The 19,905-nt window shown below is 44.8% G+C and overlaps 1 protein-coding gene across 2 annotated transcripts in view; it reads left to right on the top strand.

The window, feature by feature from the left end:
• LOC124719939 overlaps window positions 1–19,905 on the top strand; it is a 103,089-nt gene that overhangs the window by 37,082 nt on the left and 46,102 nt on the right. For both annotated transcript variants that reach the window (XM_047245137.1, XM_047245138.1), the window contains exon 2: window positions 18,162–18,759. In XM_047245137.1, coding sequence (XP_047101093.1) covers window positions 18,173–18,759 — 587 coding nt within the window. In that variant the 5' untranslated portion in view covers window positions 18,162–18,172. The remainder of the gene's footprint in view (window positions 1–18,161; window positions 18,760–19,905) is intronic.

Raw genomic sequence — 19,905 nt, forward strand, 5'->3', positions numbered from 1 at the left:
ATAGTAGAAACTACTTTGATTGGAGAGGGGCCCTTAATCATGACCACTGTAGCAGAGCATACTAAACACAATTTCAATACACTAAAGAAACAAGGCCTTAACAAGTATGAACACGTAACCTTCAATAGTATTAGTTCTCAACTCTTACTGCAGTAGAACACAACTCGATGTGGTTATAAGACAATAGCTCGCCTTTGGTTGATTTTCAACAGACTGCACTGTCATCATTTACTAAGCAAACTTCATAAGCCTCAGTTTTGAGGACTTTCACTTTAGAAGTTGGCAATAAAATTTTAATAAGCAGTTTTAATAGAGAAATTATTTTCAGCAAGCATTATTTACTATGTTACTCAGTTGTGCTAAAACACAGAGCTTTAATGTTCTTTCAATAAAGACACTCCGTAATCACTTTAACATGGGAAGGACCCTAAGAGGTTGTGTGACTACGGATAAAAAAATCAAGGTAGGTATAAGAGAGTATAAGTTACCTTGTATTTGTCCGCACTAAAACATCCAGTGAGCTGATCCTTCACCATACACTTCTACTATTCCTTGGTTCCTTTTCAGTGGCTGCGCAATGTGGTGGCGATTGCATGTAGGTAGGTGGATTTGCAGGTAGAACTGCTGGACTCTGTCATTTCTTGGTGGAGATGATACATATCAATTCAAAATTAGCTCCAGCTCTTTATGCATCCATCCATCCGAGGCATTGGAAAGCGCCACGGAAAGCCTCTCTCGGTACCAGCACAATACACAACTTTTACATGAGCAGTTGACAGTTTGGTAGCTCGGCCCCGACTGACTCTTGGTTCCACCTTTCTGTCCATGCCCACCACGTTTAGCGCGTGCTACGGAGTTCCGTTCCCGAGGGGAACCACAACACCTTTTACATATGAAATAACTTAAGAACCCTAAATGAAGGTCAGTAGTTTACATAACAGCAAACAAACGTTTAAAAAACAGAACATTAGCATATATTGACATTTCTACAAAAAATTATTTAAACAAAATTACAATTATATACATTAAGTTTCGTCTCCCTCCGAATGAGACAAAGAATTTAAATGATAGATACACTACATTGCATAGAATCAAACCATGACATCAGAGTTTTTACAAAGAAAGGACTATACAGTTTTGTCATCGATTCAATCAAACATTTACAGAAACTCAACGATCTGACATTAAATGAAACAAAAGGCAAAATGAATCAGTAGAGCATTAGAGCTATGGTGTTAGATGCTGCATATCGGCGGGCACACTTCTCTGTACGACATGCAGCCCGTCTTGTTCTCTCTAGTGTGTTAACTTTATTCGCAAAAACGTGATTCCTGTTTTCGGCAGTTACATGCAGACATCAGTTTAAATACGTACAAGCAGAGACGAATTTCAAAATTATCGACATGTGCTGTGGTTTTACCTGTAAGGAAGACGCAGTTTTCACATCGTTTAAGTGACATCAGAAGACATCAATGTGTACGACACCGCCCTGCTAGCGCCATTCACGAGTGCAGTTTGCTGCTGAGCTCGGAATGGAAATGAAAGAAAATTACGGGTTGCCTTAGAAACGTCCTTCCTTCTGTGCAAGGAATGACAGCTGAAACTACCGCTCGCGAAGCAGACAGCGTAATTTCGAAGTAGAGACAAATCGCTATCAAAGTACAAGTGGGCCACGTCACAGACGTATGCGCTTGTTCGCGCCCTGACAAGACTGCTGTGGGAAATCTTGACCCAATAGTCTCCGTCTCCGTCAGTGCACGATAGTTCCAACTGCATATTCCAGTGTATTCAACTAGATCCGTAATCGAGCTAATGTAACGCCTAGATATTCTGAAACAAATAGAACTCGATGGTTACAATGGCTGTGTCAATACCATCTCTGTATCACATTACACTGCCCTTGGGAGATGCATACACTCTCGTCTCACGATTACAGCTGCGTAAATAAAGCGAAATGGATTCGCATTTCACGAATCTGGATTTACGTGAGCCGTTTGTGGCACATGGAAGTTTGTGCGGGATTTGGGTTCGAGTCGCGCTCCGACAAAACGTTTCATGTTTCGCAAATAGCGGACGTCAATTCGGATTCGCGAAATGGGAATAAATTTCACAATAAATGTAAAACTCTTTCCGAGCTAGATGAACCACAGATCGGTGGTAACGTTTCTACTGAGGTTATGTTTCTCACACGCAAACAGATTGTCTATCGGAAAAACATGACAAATTGCAATTTTGTAAGTTTTTTTAGTGTGTCAGATGTGACGCTTGCATATCTTCCGTATAAAGGAGGTAACGGAATGAACCGTGAACGCTTCAGGGTTGCGTATACTGTTGTAAAACTTGCTGACATTTTAACTTTGTGACTCACGACAGATGACGCTTGCGTATCTGGACATGTTTAAAGTTGTGTCGTTAAGGCGTGGGCGGCTAGCTCAGCTGGCAAGAGTGAAGGTTCCGCGCTGGAAGCCTCTTTCGGGGCACAAACGACACAACAGCCAGAATACTCGGGTGCGGCTGGCGTCCTGTTGACAGACAGGCGCGGAAGTAAACACTGTGTCCGCAAGCCTGGACACTGGGGAGACACACAACACAGCCGCCGGGAGAGAGCGGTCTGCCGCCAGGGAGCGGCCGTCCGCCGGTGGAGACCTCTCCGTCCGCTGCGGCCAGCCCGGGCTGCACAGAGGCCGGGACTTCCCCGAGCAGCTGACGCAATGCGGCCACACCCGCGGAAAACTACTGGCAGTAGTGGGTGAAGGAGGGAGGGGGGGGGGGGGGGAAGGGGAATGTGCGGCAGACAAGGCGGCGCGCCGGCGGAGCGCAGAAAGGCCCTGGTGCTGAAAGTACCCTCCACCACACACCGTAAAGCGGCTGGAAGTAGGTTACTTTCTCCTTTTGGATCACACCCCAGCTGTGCCGTCGGATTAGAATTTTCTCAGGTACTTGCCAAAGTGACTTATGACATGGAAGTTGTATGCTCTGGATTTTCCGCAATTTTGTGATTAAACTGCCCTTAATCCACTCACTCGGCTCGTACTGCTTCAGAGAGCAATTTCCAATTATTTTACACCTTGTCCATAATTCCTTCACGTCCATCGTATCGAAATTAAATGATGCCTATTCATTGTCTTAAGATACTAATACCTCGTTATTTACTATATCCATCATACATATTCTCCTAGGCTTCGTGAAGCATGTATTAGCTTCAGTAAGCATCGTCCCTACGTTGAAATAGAGATCATCAATTCCTGTCCTTATAGTTGCAATATCTATAAAGTCAGGTCACTTTGTAGTTTCATCGTCTAAAACATTCCCAATGTGTGTGGGTTCCCGAAATAGCGGCTCAAGACAGTTCTCAGAAAAAGCGCAGTAGCACTTTCTCTTGCGATTCCACTTGGTTTTCTATCACATGGTCGCATCTTTCGATATCTGCTATTTTGACGTTTGTGCGATTATTAAAGGCGGAACTACGGACTAATATTCGTCAGTGAAACAGTTTTGGGAAAGGACGTTTAGTATTTTGGGCTTTTCTCTGTAATCCAAGGTTTTGAGGTTTTCTGAGGAATTGGAAGAGAAGTTAAACTTCATGGACAGTGTCGTGGAAGGAAGATACAAGATCATCAACAAAAGCGATACAATGTAGCCAGATTATATTAGGCGATTTTGACGAAATTAGTTTAGGAAAAGACGTTAAAAGTAGTAGGTGACCTTTCCTAGTTATGCTTAACTGATGGTAGACAGAGTAGAGAAGATATAAAATGCACACTGGTAAGGCCGAGAAAAGCGTTTCCGAAGAAGAGAAATGTTTAAAATTCGAATATAAATTTAAATATTAAGAAGTCTTTCCTGACAGTATTAGTGGTAGCCTTTTCTGGAAGTGAAATGTCGACGATAAAAAGTTCAGACAGGAAAGGAACAAAGGTTTTAGATTGCAGTGCTACAGAAGAATGCACAAGAATTGATGTGTAGATCACGTAAGTAATGAGATACTGAATAGAATTGCCGCGCAAAGAAATTTGTGACACAATCTGACTAGAAGAAGGCATCAGTTGACAGGACACATTCTCAGACAGCAAGGGATCCCCAATTTAGTAGTGGAGGGAAGTGTAAAACAGGGGGGTTGGGGTGGACAGATGGTTTCGACCTATTTATTCACTTAAAGTGGGACTAAAACTTCCTGGTACCAGTACATCCTGTCAAGTTGGTAGATAGGATTTGACTTCTAAATTCGTTGAATGCTGCACATAAGGCTCTCCTTACTCTAATTTAGTTCTGCTGTGGGGTTTTGGCCGCGCGTAGTTTTGCAGTGGAGCCGTGTTTGCCTCCTAACGCTGGTGCGGAACCTCGGCGGGTGTCGGCCCTCCGTCACCACTCTGGCCGGCGCACCCGTGCCGGAAGCGTGTCGCACAGTGCTGCCGAACTCTGCCCACTGGTGCTCAAGACAGCCGCTGGTGATATTGTCATGCTGACCCCCACATAACCTGCCGGCCTCTGTATGCGTATTTACAGCCGTACTGAGTGATGCTGAAAGATACAGTTACCAGTTTGATCTCTTGCTTCAGACGTTGTTCTACAGTGCAGTGATACGTTAGAGGTGATTAATCTTCTACTTGTTGAATATTCTACTTTGGTAAAGTAATTAGTCAGCATCAAGCCACGTCCGATGAACCCCGTACAACCACTCACACGAAGAAACATACGTAGCTAAAGACGGGGAAGTCGCACGGGTCACACCAATACTCAAGAAAGGAAATGGGAGTAATGCGATGAAAGACAGCCTCACATCACTGGAATCAATCTGCAGAATAATTTCGAAAATGAGTTACCTCGAAGAAAGCGATTTGTTCAGAAAAAATTTCTTGTAAAGCACAACTAGCTCTTTTTTCACACCAAATAACGAGCGTTGTCGACAGAGGATCTCAAATCTATTCCATATTTATGAATTTCGGGAAGGCTCTTGACAGCGGTCCTCACATGCAACTTGTAATCGAACTGCGTGTCGCCGGCCGCTGTGGCCGATCGGTTCTACGCACTTCAGTCCGGAACCGCGTTGCTGCTACGGTCGCAGGTTCGAATCCTGCATCGGGCACGGATGTGTGTGATGGCCTTAGGTTAGTTAGGTTTAAGTAGTTCTAAGTCTAGGGCACTGATGACCTCCGATGTTAAGTCCCATAGTGCTTAGAGGCATTTGAACCATTTGAAACGGCGTGTCCAGGGAGTGCCTTCCCAGTTGTGCGACTGGATTCGTCATTTCCTCGCAGAAAGGTCGCAGTTCGTAGTCATTCGAGGAAAGTCATCGAGTAAAACAGAAGGTGCATCTATCGTGCTCCGAGGAAGTGTTGAAGGTCCTCTTCCGTTCCTGACGTACGTAATTGCTTTACTAGATAATCTGAGCAGCCATTTTAGACTGTATAAAATTATCACATTTACCGTCTGGTAAGGTCAGCAGAACATGGAAACCAAATGCAAAATGATTTGGAGACGGTAACTTGTTTGTACGGATACTGGCAACTGATCCTACATAATGACGTGTTAAGCTTTATGCAAAACCGACTGAAATTACCATTACGGACAACTTAAATTGGAAAGAACACATAGAAAATGTTGTTGTGAAGGCGAACCAAAGAGCGCATTTTATTGGCAGAACACTTAGTAGATACAATAGAGCTACTGGAGAGACGGCCGACACCACGCTTGTACCAAATTACTAAATTACTAAATTGGTGATCCCTTGACGTCTCCTCGTTCGGAATGTTTGCTGTGGTGAAGGGATGCTTACCAGATGCGATTGACGGAGAACATCGAAAAAGTCCAAAGGAGGACAGTTTGTTTTGTTTTATTACTAAGTAGGGGAGAAAGTGTCACGGATGTGACACGCGAGTTGCGATGACAATAAGTGAAAGGCCATTTAGTCGGGGCGAGATCTTTTCATGAAATTTAGTCACCAGTTTTGTCCTGCCAATACAAGAATACTTTGCTGCATAGTGAAATGACCGTCGCTAGAGAATTAAAGTTGTCGTGGAACGTCTTGAAGTGTGCATTTTTCTCGCGCGCTCTTGGGAAAGTATAACGGGAAAGAATTAGTCGGAGGGTAATTCGATGAACCTTCTGCCAGGCTCTTAAGAGTGAATCGCGCCGTAATCATGTACATGGTGAAAATGTTGTGTGGCATAAATTATATGAATGATTCATCTGGAAAACTTTGTTGCATATTGCATGGTAAAATGTAAGTAAGTTCTTGATGCGAAATTGGACGAGAAGCGTATCTATATTTTAGGGGTATCTTCGATGTACATCACCTGCGGAAGTACGCAGTCTTACCTGTCGGCTCAGAATTAATTGGGGTGAAAGTCTGTCTACTTGATATGAGAATAAGGAGCTGATTTTTTTATCTTTTTATTAATCAAATTTTTATTTGATGTTTATTATCTTTATAGCAGTTTACCGTCGGCTGAGAACGACTGGTAGCAAAGCTAAACACTCGAACCAACAACGATAGTGAATAATAATGAAAAATGCAAAAATAATTCCCGGGCCCGTCCTGTGTGGCCGCGGTCCAGCAGATGCCGCCACGTTCTGACACACCACGGCGGGGCGCGGATTTCTGAGCAGGAAAGCAACTGCTGGGAGAGAACCCACGACCCCTTACGTCAGTCCAGTAGTCAGGACTCTGTAGAGGACACGGCAGTCAAATACTGTCTCAACACGAGCAGACGTCACTGGGAAGGTCTTGAAAAAAGTGTAGTAATTGGTGTGGTAGGGTCTTTTCTCGCATTATGAGATGGAATACCCACTCTTTACATGACGAATAGGACAGTGTTCCCAGCTGATGCGAAAGTTTATGAACGCGGCTTTTCTGGAACGAAATTTTTCAGGCAGGACTATACAAAACTACTATGACGTCAACAGTTTTGTGCGGTGATCCACAGTGTTGGCCTTACACTGAAGCGGCGGAAATTAAACTTGGTATTTGACCCTAAAGTAACTGCAGCTTACGTGGATGACGTTTTGGTATTCGGTTATTTTGCACCGTTGTATTGTAAGAAATTGCGCAGGTATATCGAGTGTTCGGTGGCCTTTTTTGCTTTGGACGTAAGTTTCAATACAAAGTGAGCAAATGTGGCACCAAAGCGCCGATAGTATGAAACCGAATACGACGACTGCTCAGTGTGTTCTGCCTCAGCCAATCACAGCACAGATGACACACTGTTATTACGAACTGTTAAATATTACTACCGCTTACTGCGAAAACTGCTGCTGCAAAATAAACATTTCGACCGTCGTACTTTGCGCAGTACATAGGAGCAGACAGGAAATTTTAAGCTGTTGCATGGACACCAGGGCAGCAGGCAGTCAACTGAAACGTTATAAGATGAATGGCCAGATCATGCGAATTAATTACGTTATGTACTTGTGACCTATGAGCTTCTCGGTTAAGACTGAAATCAAAATAACTACGGAAAATACAGGCGATGACGTAGGGAGAAGCCGGCCGGAGTGGCCGTGCGGTTCTAGGCGCTGCAGTCTGGAACCGAGCAACCGCTACGGTCGCAGGTTCGAATCCTGCCTCGGGCATGGATGTGTGTGATGTCCTTAGGTTAGTTAGGTTTAACTAGTTCTAAGTTCTAGGCGACTGATGACGTCAGAAGTTAAGTCGCATAGTGCTCGGAGCCAATTTTGAACGTAGGGAGAAGCGAGCGACGGAGATGTTCATTCATTCGTTAGGCAGCGTTCTGTCGCAGTAAGCGTTGCGTGTGCTCGCTTCTCGGAGAAGGGAATGAAACGCTGCCACGAAGCGCCAAGGTCGTGGCGTTGCTGGCGGCGGAGGGGGTCACGTGACCTGAGAGCCGCTGCCCCGGCCCGGCCCGGCCCGCCGCTTGTGGGGCAGCGAGGCGGCGCTCAGTCGCTTTCCTACGGGAGGGGGGGGGGGGGGGGGGGGCGAGTGTGCGTGTGGGCGCAGCAGCAGCAGCAGGTGGGGACGACGCGCAGTCGCCCCGTGCTGTCTGAAGGGTGCGAGATTTGTTTGCAAAAAATGTTGCAACTATTGCCGGTACTAATAGTTGAATTCAGTATAAAGAGCCGCAAAGTACAGACAGCTGTTACAATTGACAGTATGTACTCAGTTTAATCTCAAAACAAACAAATTTTTTCGTTGTAGTGATCTGAAAAGGCAGCAACACAACTCATTTAGGTACAATAAACTCAGCTTGCTACTAAGTGATAGAATAGAAATGAAGGAAAATTACTTGTTCCCTCAGACACGGCCTCTCGCGAAACAAATTTTATTGCACGCAACTTCCTGGCAGATTAAAATTGTGTGCCGCGCCGAGAGTCGAGAACTCTGGTCATTTGCCTTTCGCGGGCAAGTGCTCTGCTGCTTAAGTAGAGCTATGAGGAGGTGTTTTGAGTTGTGCTTCGGTAGCTCAGGTAAGCTGGCACGGTAGCTCAGCGTGTTCCGTCAGACCTGTTTGGCCTGTGCAATAAAAAAAAACTGAGTCCAAGGATCAACAAACGAACCAGACCGGATGTCATGCGACGTCCGCAACGAACAAACACAACGATCAACAACGAACAAAATGCAAAAAAAAAAAAAAAAAAAGTGGTAGAGCACTTGCTCGCGAGAGGGAAAGGTCGGGAGTTCGAGCCTCGGTCGGGCACCCAGTTTTAATCTTCCAAGAAGTTCAATATCAGTGCACACTCTGGAATTTCACTCTGGAAATTTTATTCCATGTTTAGAAGTGAAACTGTGACTGAAAGTACTCTGGTGAAGTAAGTAGGATACTTCAGACTCCGTATTGGCTAAATAAAATTCGTTTATATCGACAAGCCTACATCAAACTACAAATGGCCCACGTCGTCTGTACAAGCCTCTTACAAATAGTTACGTAGATGAACCCATTTCGTTAAATAAGGCGCCTCAAACGACTTCTGGAGGCAAAAAAATTTTATTCTCAGTATTTCACTCTGTTATCCGGCGAATTTAAAAGTTATGTCGTAAACTGCTCGCTAAGAGGTCCAAACTTGTGTTTAAAGCCCTCTTACAGCGAGACAAGTATTACGCTGAACGAGACAGATACGGAGATTGCCATCGCATCTCGTGGAGCCCAAATAACCCACGATACGTTCATCGATTGTCTGGGAATGACAGCACATGGCAACTTGCAACAGTTTGAACATTATCTCAAACCTTCTCAAAAGTTTCTCTCGCTTCCATGCATAACGTCAAATATTCGAGACAGTGGCGCATTTGTAAAGTAATAGATTACACGTGTAGTATAAGTGCGAGTTGTAGTCTTGACAGAATCGGCCGTGGCGTGGGGTTTATACTGGTTGTGACTTGTGAGACCTCTGCACTGTACCTCATGCCGCTGTAGGACTTTCAGCAAACTTGCAAGTCTAACACCTAAGTCTGTATGTACGTGCCGGCAAGCCGCGTGGCAGTGCGTGGCAGAGGGTACCACTCACTGCTCCCATCCGCCTTGGCTGTGCCGCTCGCGAGTGGTACGTGGCTGGCGTCATCGGCGCTAAGCCCGTGTGTAGGCTGCAGTTTCTGGAATTTTCTCGTCGCGCTCATTTCGCCGCAGGCCTGAAACCGTCGAGGAGACGCGCTTCCACTGCGGCACTGCGGTTTGTCGGCAGGAAGCGGGCGTCCGCGCGGTGGGTGCAGATAAGTGCGTGTCGCCAGTCCAGGGTCGGCAGCGGCGGGAGGTGACGTCACGCGGCCACGCTGGTGATAGTCGGCGGGGGTGGGCGGGAAGCCAGCGAGGCGCAGAGTAGAACGGCCTCTGTGCACGAAATACCCTCCACCACACACCGTAAAGTGGCCTTAGGTTTGAAGATGCAGGTGGTAACTCATTCCTGCTACATTATGCATCGCAATATTAGTTTTTAGTACTTCATGTTTAGATTTGATTGCTACGCGTAAGGGGCGATGTAACGAATTAACAATTATGCAGACGAGAGTATACCGGTACATTCGTAACAGGAAACACTGGAACCACTTAAAATTTACGGTTTACGGGTGGAACAACAGTTTCCTTCAGGTTGTATAAATAATGTAATTGTTCACATGCAGGCGTACTTTGACAACACAAATTGTACGGTTTTGTGGTGAATGTGGTTCGTCGATTGGCGGTCGGCGTCCTCCTTCCTGCTCCACGCTTCCGCAGTGCGTTCCTGCCGCCACCGAGTCCGCGGCACTCCCACCAGCCCGCCCGTTGCTGAGGAAGGGCCGTCTTTAGGCCTGGGCGCGACACGACGCTACAGCGCGACGCGCACGAATCACGCGTGTCCAGCGCAGGTCGAGACGCGTGCACGTGTTTTGCACGCGCCGGCTGACGGCGCTCCGCGCTGACAGAAACGAAGCGCGCGCACACTGTAATCTTTCTCAAACGATTTTGCAGAAACTACTCAGTAAAAATATTTCATTTTTTACTTGCTTGTAGCGTTATATGGCAGCTTCCTGGCCAAGTGCCCATAATCTCGCTGTCATACTTATTTCGATGTACACATTATAGTAAGACGCTACGCAAACTTCGAAAAGCCTGCAATGAAAAATAAGGGTCGCTATGATTTTGCGTTTGGTTAAACCATATGTTGTTGCGTTTGAAATTTAGCCAACATGCTGAATTTTTGTTTAGACTTGGGAGGAGGTCTCTATCTGCCTCCGATCTCGAGAAAACGGATCCTATGTAGCGCGCTCACTTCCAGTCTCACGCCCGCGAGAATGAAATACGCGCAACATCTCTCGTATCTCCTAAACCGCTCGAGACATCGAGACGAAAGGTTGGCGAATGATAGCGCACAAGGAGAATATTTTGCTAATTCGTAAACACAGGGAACTTTATATTTGGCGATATATCAGTACTTATACTTACCTTCTTATTTTTTTGACTCCATTGGTACTAATTTGAGTTATCGACAGCTAGCGAAACAAGATTTTCCTTGTTGTTGTTGTTGTGGTCTTCAGTCCTGAGACTGGTTTGATGCAGCTCTCCATGCTACTCTATCCTGTGCAAGTTTCTTCATCTCCCACTACCTACTGCAGCCTACATCCTTCTGAATCTGCTTAGTGTATTCATCTCTTGGTCTCCCTCTACGATTTTTACCCTCCACGCTGCCCTCCAATACTTAATTGGTGATCCCTCGATGTCTCAGAACATGCCCTACCAACCGGTCCCTTCTTTTAATCAAGTTGTACCGCAAACTCCTCTTCTCCCCAATCCTATTCAGCACCTCCTCATTAGTCATGTGATCTACCCATCTAATCTTCAGCATTCTTCTGTAGCACCACATTTCGAAAGCTTCTTTTCTCTTCTTGTCTAAACTATTTATCGTCCGTGTTTCACTCCCATACATGGCTACACTCCACACAAATACTTTCAGAAACGACTTCCTGACACTTAAATCTATACTCGATGTCAACAAATTTCTATTCTTCAGAAACGCTTTCCTTGCCATTGCCAGTCTACATTTTATATTCTCTCTACTTCGACCATCATCAGTTATTTTGCTCCCCAAATAGCAAAACTCCTTTACTACTTTTAAGTGTCTCATTTCCTAATCTAATTCCCTCAGCATCACCTGACTTGATTCGACTACACTCCATTATCCTCGTTTTGCTTTTGTTGATGTTCATCTTATACCCTCCTTTCAAGACACTGTCCATTCCGTTCAACTGCTCTTCCAAGTCCTTTGCTGTCTCTGACAGAATTGCAATGTCATCGGTTAACCAGGAGAACAGTTTGTGCCGAACATGCGTGTAAAAGTCGACGGTTTGCGAAACTGTTAGCGCGTTACGGAGATGATAGATAAACTCCAGTGGAAGACTCTGCAGGAGAGACGGTCAGTAGCTCGGTACGGGCTTTTGTTTAAGTTTCGAGAACATACCTTCACCGAAGAGTCCAGCAGTACATTGCTCCCTCGTACGTCTCGTGAAGAGACCGTGAGGATAAAATCAGAGAGATTAGAGCCCACACAGAAGCATACCGACAATCCTTCTTTCCACGAACAATACGAGACTGGAATAGAAGGGAGAACCGATAGAGGTACTCATGGTACCCTCCGCCACACACCGTTAGGTGGCTTGCGGAGTATGGATGTAGAAAGAATTTTCTACGCGTAACATTTTTTCTGTTACGCAAATTAGCCATGTGGAAAACAAGGAGTAAAATTCTACAGAACGAAAGCAACATTCATTTAACGCTAAGTGTGTGTGTGTGTGTGTGTGTGTGTGTGTGTGTGTGTGTGTGTGTGTGTATGTGGGGGGGGGGGGGGGGGGGTCAGCGTAAACACCACTAGTCCTGCACATCTGTTTTTTTTTTCCTTTTTTTAGTCCAAAGTGAGTTTGTGAAAACGTGCCTTCACATTTTTGAGGAAATAAAATTACTATTTCCGCTGGATGGGCAACTAGTTTAAATGTTAAGTCATTTTCTATTACTTTCAAAAAATACATTTTCATTAAAACTTAATCTCCCTTTGTACTGGTTAAAGAAATCTACGCCAATTGGCATTTTTATACATCGATCAGCGATTATAAGGAAGTCATGGAGTACACGATTTATTTTCAATCGCAACAGAACTTCCTGTTTAACAGGTTTTCAACTTTTCCTGTAGCTACAATTATCTGCAGCCCCGTTACTGGCATTATTACAACTTCATTTCTATTTGGCAACGATCCTAACAAACTTTTACCCACAGCACGTAAACCACTGCCACTATCTGCCAAGCACTGCACTTCTTCGTTCCACACTTGCAGACTGATTACTGGCTGACTCAACACCTTCCCTTCATTGCTGGTGTCAGAACCCTGCTCCAAAAAATCGTTCACAGCCTCTCTTCTATCGAAATCTTCCCTGTTTCCAGAAATTACACAGATTTTTGCAGAATTACCCACATCACTTTTCTCCCCCATACTATTTATTCTGTTCACTAATGACAGCTCAAAAATTTTTTCCGGCGTTTCGCCATTCTCCGTGTTCTCCTTCCCCACCGCCCCAATCTCTCTCTCTATCTCTCTCTCTCATGATTAGTTGGCTGACCGCCATTTTGGTCACAATTTTCCTGCCTCTCCCTTATAGCCTCACAAATGTCATTTATAGACAATAGTATTTCTTCTATACTGACATCACCAATCTCTTGTAATTCTGCAGCTTCTGTACTTATTCCTTCCCCAGAACATGACTAGACTTCAACTTGGTTGCTAAGGACGTTCTCCGCTAATTCATCACCCGTTTCGTCTGCAATACAGTGCTTATTTTGTGTCTGTCCAAAAAATCTCCTAGACCTCCGTTAAATGTACAGATGTGTGTATATAGCTCGTTTCGTCTGTTGTTACTACCTTCTTCTGCTCCTCACTCACAGTCCCAGCCTGTTTAGTTCTAACACGTACAAAGGGTTTTGCTAGCGGGTTCAAATTACTACTTCCCATCTTGTAAACGCTAGCCCTTTCACAGACGGCATTTAGTTTAACGGATTCTGTACCATTTCTTAAGTTTACCACCATTTGCTGTCACCTTGGCGCATCATCATCCTCTCGCACCGGAGAATACGGCCGATGATTGAGCACCTGCTCCCCATTATTTCGCCTATCATTTGTTGGGTAGCGCCACCTCCTGCTGTTTCCGGGGCTCACACCAATTCTGTTAACGTTTGCATTCTGCCGCGGTTCTGCATTATTTGGTGGTCTGATGTTACGATTTGCATGCTCCTCCTCATGGAACAACTTGTCAACTCTCTCCAAACAGCAATGAATTTATAAACGTCATCCCTAGGCGCTGCAATAATTTTGTTTCGCCAGTTCATGGGCAATTTACCTTCCAGGCCCATAACAATTTCTTCTGTCTCGGCTTTGTTGTTTAAATATGAAAAGTTTGTCGTCCATTTTAACGCAAACTTTCTTAAGCTTTCCTTCCTAGGATTAAACGTTTCCCTAGCCCAGAAGCTATTTAGCAACTTCATTTGTTTTTGCTTGCCCCAAAATTCTTTAAAAAACGCCTCTTTAAATATATATAGAATATCGTACTGTTTAGTAGCAATAACCCCCCAAATTCTAGGCTCTTCCTAGAATTGAGAGGTAATGAACCCTATTTTTTGTCTGTCTGGCCACAAACTAGGTAGAACTCCTTCGAAGTCATTCCAAAATTCTTTTGGATGTACATTTTCTGTTGAATCAAAACTGCCTTTTAGCGACATATGATATTTCAGATAATGCTGCTACAAAACTACACCCACTACTGTTTGTTCCATATCTGAGGTTAGTTTCAACTTGGCATAATCTACTGCTGTGCTCACCAGACTTATTTTCAACCTCTTCTATCTGGTTAATTAGCTGAAGAACATTTTCTTCTGTCTCGCCCATTCAGTCGGACACACTTCTTACTTCAGTCATACATTTGGCATATTCAGAACTGATTTTACTGCCTAACAGTTTGTGATCTTAAAACACACACACACACACACACACACACACACACACACACACACACACACACACACTACCGCCGTTATTTTGACCTAGTTTCTGCACTCTATCTTTTATCACTTCTGCCCTTTGTTTGTTTCCAATAGCAACTTCTTTCAAGGCATCTGTTAATTCTTTTTCTACAGTTCTAGTGGATTGTTGGCAGTTATTCTCAACTTCAGAAATTTTGCCATCCACTTTACTTTCTAACGACTTCAGATCATTTTCCCACATATATTTTAAAACCGCAGTCTGCTTTTCAAGTTTTCCATTGATGTTCTGATCAGTTGTTTCAGCCAAATTAGTATGTCCATCTTTCATAGAATCCATTAATGCTGCAAACATATCCTCTTTGTTCTATTTTCTGCTTTACTGTTCCCTGTTTATCTTTTTCCTTCGGTACCATTCCGAATTTGGTATCCACATTTGATTCAGTAACACTACCAATATTGTCATCATGCAATTGATTTTTACCGATTTCATGCGTAATGTGACTTTTTTTCAAATTGCTCTGAGCACTATGGGACTTAACTGCTGTGGTCATCAGTCCCCTAGAACTTGGAACTACTTAAACCTAACTAACCTAAGGAAATCACACACATAGATGCCCGAGGCAGGATTCGAACCTGCGACCGTAGCGGTCGCGCGGATCCAGACTGTAGGGTCTAGAACCGCTCGGCCACTCTGGCCGGCTTAATGTGACTTTCAGGATCTTCATTGTCTCCAGTAGTTACATCAACTGACGTACTTGAAGCAAAGTCTACTTCACCGTCCGTAAATAACAAAGAAACATCCTCAAAAACCTCCTCTTTTACTTTAACATCTACTCCTCTCTGTTCAAGCGTGCTAGTTTGTGAAGCACTTCCACTGAATGAGAATCCTTCTTTTTTCGTATTTACAAAATCTTTATCACTTACCATGTTACTCAGTCTGCAGCTCGCTCGCGCGCGCACACACACACACACACACACACACACACACACACACACACACACACACAAAACAGTTCTAACAAACTCATCTTTCGTCGAATGCTGCAGCCTCGGCGTGCAGAAACTGAGTGTCAGACCTCCTCCGTCTGCCGCCGTCCCAGTTTCAGGGTCCCCGCTTGTCGTGTAAGTTGGTAGCGCTGCCCTGCCGTATTGCTGCTCGTTGATGCCGCTATGAATGAATTTATTTACCTTCACTGTAAAGCACTTTTGAGACATGTAGCACATGCAGACATGAAACTGGCAAACAACTACTTCCTTCGGAGCTCATACTACACACGACCGTACCATTGAAAGGCTGGGCGCTGACTTCTTGGATTGGTGTAAGCATTCTCCATTTGCAAGAGAAGAGATGCGTGAAGAATACTCCGTTGCGATTGCTCAGTCTGCATTAAGGCCAATACAAAAATATTATTCTCCTGTGTTAGCGCGCTTTTCTCATGACTAACAAATCAATAAACAACACACTCGAACTGTACTTTTTTCCAAAATATTTGACATTCTGATACTTTATTTATACTTTACATTATTAACTGTTTACATTTACACTGAAATTAGCTTCCCTTTACCATAAACATACTTGACACACTATAATACAAAATTCCCCGTCGTCTTAATTCACAGTGTATTAAAAATTTCTCACGTTACTTCGTACGGCGTTTGTCACTATAACAGTGATCTACATATTTACTTTAGACCACATTCACACATCATCCACACTACTAAAAACATACACAAAACTGTACAACCATAAAAGAAAAATCCTTCAAGAAATAAACAGTACAATTCACTGTTTCTTGAATGTGTCTGTCCGCTACTGTACCCTGGTGGATGACAATTTGAACTGCGTACTCGGCTGAACCCACTTCACGACCTTTCACTGTGAACGCACGTCAGTCTCCCGACGCACGGGCTTCATCCCCTGTGTGAAGCAACTCCTGCAAGGGTACACGCATGACTGCTTGTTAAATGACGAATAATACAGATTCAGGTCATAAAACGGTGTTGTTTTCTTGAATAACAGAAGTAAAGAGAACATCTCGTTGAATAGAGTAATACTATAGTTCTGTACAGCCTATTTAGTATTTTGGTAGACGTCTATTTCAAACCATTTCCATACCAAATAACATTGCACTGTAGAAAAAAAGATGGAAATAATGTCCTTGCCGCTTCTGGAGCTTGTTCTCCAAATGAAATATGCTGAAAGAAAAGGTAAAGCTTGAAAATGGTATTATTAAAGATCTGCTGTTATTCACCAATGGCATCAGTCGGACAGAAAGGGTGTGATACTGCTGGAACCGACTAAGGATGGACTTTACACGGTGAGTCACCTAACATTACCGCTGGATATATTTCGTAAACCACATCAAATACTGACGAACCGATTCCACACACCGAACGTGAGGAGAGGGGCTAGTGTAATTGTTTAATACAAACCATACAAAAATGCACGGAAGTATGTTTTTTAACACAATCCTACGTTGTTTGTTTAATGGAACCCCTTTAGTTTTGTTAGCACATCTGAACATATAAACAAATACGTAATCAGTGCCGTTTGTTGCATTGTAAAATGTTAATTACATACGGAGATATTGTAACCTAAAGTTGACGCTTGAAACATTGTCCCCACTTCATTGCAGGGGCCCAAACAGCTGCAACATACATCGCGTTTCTACAGAATGATCTGCCAACGTTCCTCGAAAATGTCCCCACTGGAAACGCGTCGACGTATGTGGTATCAGCATGATGGTGCACCTGCACATTCTGCAATTAACACTAGGCTGGCCCTTGACAGGATGTTCGACGGGCGTTTCATAGGACGTGGAGGACGCATAAATTGGCCAGCCCGTTCTCCTGATCTTACATTTCTGGACTTCTTTCTGTAGGATACGTTAAAGGAGAATGTGTACCGTGATGTGCCTACAACCCAGAGGATATGAAACAACCTATTGTGGCGGCCTGCGGCGACATTACACCAGGTGTAATGCGGCGTGTACGACATTCATTACGCCAGAGATTGCAATTGTGTGCAGCAAATGATGGCCACCACATTGAACATCTATTGGCCTCACATGTCGGGACACACTATTCCACTCCGCAATTGAAAACGGAAACCACGTGTGTACGTGTACCTCACCCCTCATGGTAATGTACATGTGTGTCAGTGAAAAAGACCAATAAAAAGGTGTCAGCGTGTGGACGTAATGTGCTGTTCCAGTCTCTTCTGTACCTAAGGTCCATCACTGTTCCCTTTGGATCCCTACGTAATTCGGTGCTCTCCGATACAGACGATTGAACAACAGAGGAGTGGTATTCAAGCGTCAAGTTTAGGTTACAATATCTCCGGATGTAATTAACATTTTAGAATGCAACAAACGGCACTGATTACGTATTTGTTTGTATGTTCAAATGTGCTAACAAAACTAACGGGGTTCCATTTTTAAAAAAAACGTAGGTTTGTGTTAAAAAGCATACTTCCGTGCGTTTTTGTATGGTTTGTAGTAATCAATTACACTAGCCCCTCTCCTCACGTTCGGTCTGTGGAATTGATTCGTCAGTACTTGATGTGGTTTACGAAATATATCCAGCGGTAACGTTAGGTGACTCACCCTGTATTTATCAACTGTCGCTGGAGACAGGTGTGGCTGTCACTCGTAGAAGTATCGTCAGTCACCTGTATACTGAAACGGCTGCTCCGTGTTGCCGTGTTTCAGAATCGTCCGCAATGGAAGCAGTTAAGGACATCACAGAGACGGTGGCTGTGGACCTGGGGGACCTGCTGGACGCCGGGGACGACGCCATGGTGATACTCGAGGCAGGTGAGACTCGGCTGGTGGTGCACAGGGCCGTCCTGGCGGACAGGAGCCCTGTGTTCGCGGCCATGTTCGCCCACGACACCCTCGAGGCGAGCACTGGCGTGGTGAGGATTGCCGACATCGGGGGCCCGGTGCTGAGGCAGCTGGTCTCCTACCTGTACACCCAGCGGGCCCCCCAGCTGCCCGGCGCGGCCCCCCAGCTGCCCGGCACGGCCCCCCAGCTGCTGGCTGCAGCAGATAAGTACGGGGCGTCGCGGCTGAAGGCGGAGTGCGAGCGGCAGGTGGCCGCTCAGCTGACCGTGGAGACCGCGGCGGCCGCGGCCGTCCTCGCAGTCCGCCACTCCTGCAGTGACCTCAGGCGAGCCGCCATCGAATTTATTAAGGCACGTACCCACGAGGTGATGGCCACTCAGGGGTGGGCAGATGCGATGCTTCATCAACCTAAGGACTTGATCGAAGTGAGCAGATTGCTGTATGATCCACCACCACAAACCAGGTAAGTGTGAGACAACCGACTGATTAGTGTCTCTCGGTTCTAGGTGTGTGTATTTCCAACTGTATAATTTTTCCCACTGAATTTTCGTAGACGTGTGTCTGCTGTAAAATACACCATCATAGACAGTCATTTCACGATAGCTCACAATGCTATCATTACCCTCGTGTAGCAGTTTCAGCGAACCCCTAAACTGAACAGTGTTCATTACCAGGTATGCTAGCTAACAAAAACCATCAAAGAGCCAGTTTGTGGGCATTATATTAAACTACATGTATACAGAAAGTGGTTGTTCAGGTTTTAGCATCAACTGTCATGACAGAGGGTACACTCACTGTGTGAATAGAGCATGAGGCAGACTGCTGTGGACACAAAGCTGTATTGCCCAGCACAGGCTCAGACACAGTGATGGGTGTAGTTTGCAACCGGCAGCCTGTACTGGTTGCTGTAGCCCTGTTCCCATGAAGTGGTCTCTAAAGTTGTCCATTGCCTCTGTGGCTGATGACAATGAGACACCTTTGAATAGTGCCACACTGCATGAAGATGATGACAAAGTCACTTACAATCGACACCTCGAGCAAGGTAGTGTACTGCAGAATGATTATAGAGGATGGTGGTAACATTTTTACAAATTTAGATGGCTGATGTTGACCTGTGGAAGTTTCGTCTTGTATAAAAGCAGATTATCAGAGTAATCACTATTCACACCTTAGTATTACAGCTTTGGCTCTTACGTAGTTGTCGGTCACTTTCTTTCCACGTGCAAGCCATATGCCAGTAACTATCCCAAGATAATTCTTGGTTCTCTCCAAATCCAGATAGTACACGGAAGATGTTAATTGCTCTAAAGACGCATAATATAAAAGAATGCTCTGCTGTGAGGGCTTGTATGGAAGATGTTCAGAAAACCAGGTGAAGTAAGCATCGGTGCCCCAGTGGCTGACTGCTCACACCTCTTGCAGCGCAGTTCCAGCTGGTCCCATAAAGTTGAGTCTTCCCACCTCATTTTGTTCGCCTCTGTACTCAGCATTACATAAAGCTCACGCAGTGCTTGGATACGTTCCCTTCTGTGACACACAGAATACCGTGCCTTACTGTGTATTCGACGAACAGGTGTCCACCCCTGTGTGTGTGTGTGTGTGTGTGTGT

The sequence above is a fragment of the Schistocerca piceifrons genome, chromosome 11 (assembly GCF_021461385.2).
Source record: "Schistocerca piceifrons isolate TAMUIC-IGC-003096 chromosome 11, iqSchPice1.1, whole genome shotgun sequence".
Classification (NCBI taxonomy): Eukaryota; Metazoa; Arthropoda; class Insecta; order Orthoptera; family Acrididae; genus Schistocerca; species Schistocerca piceifrons.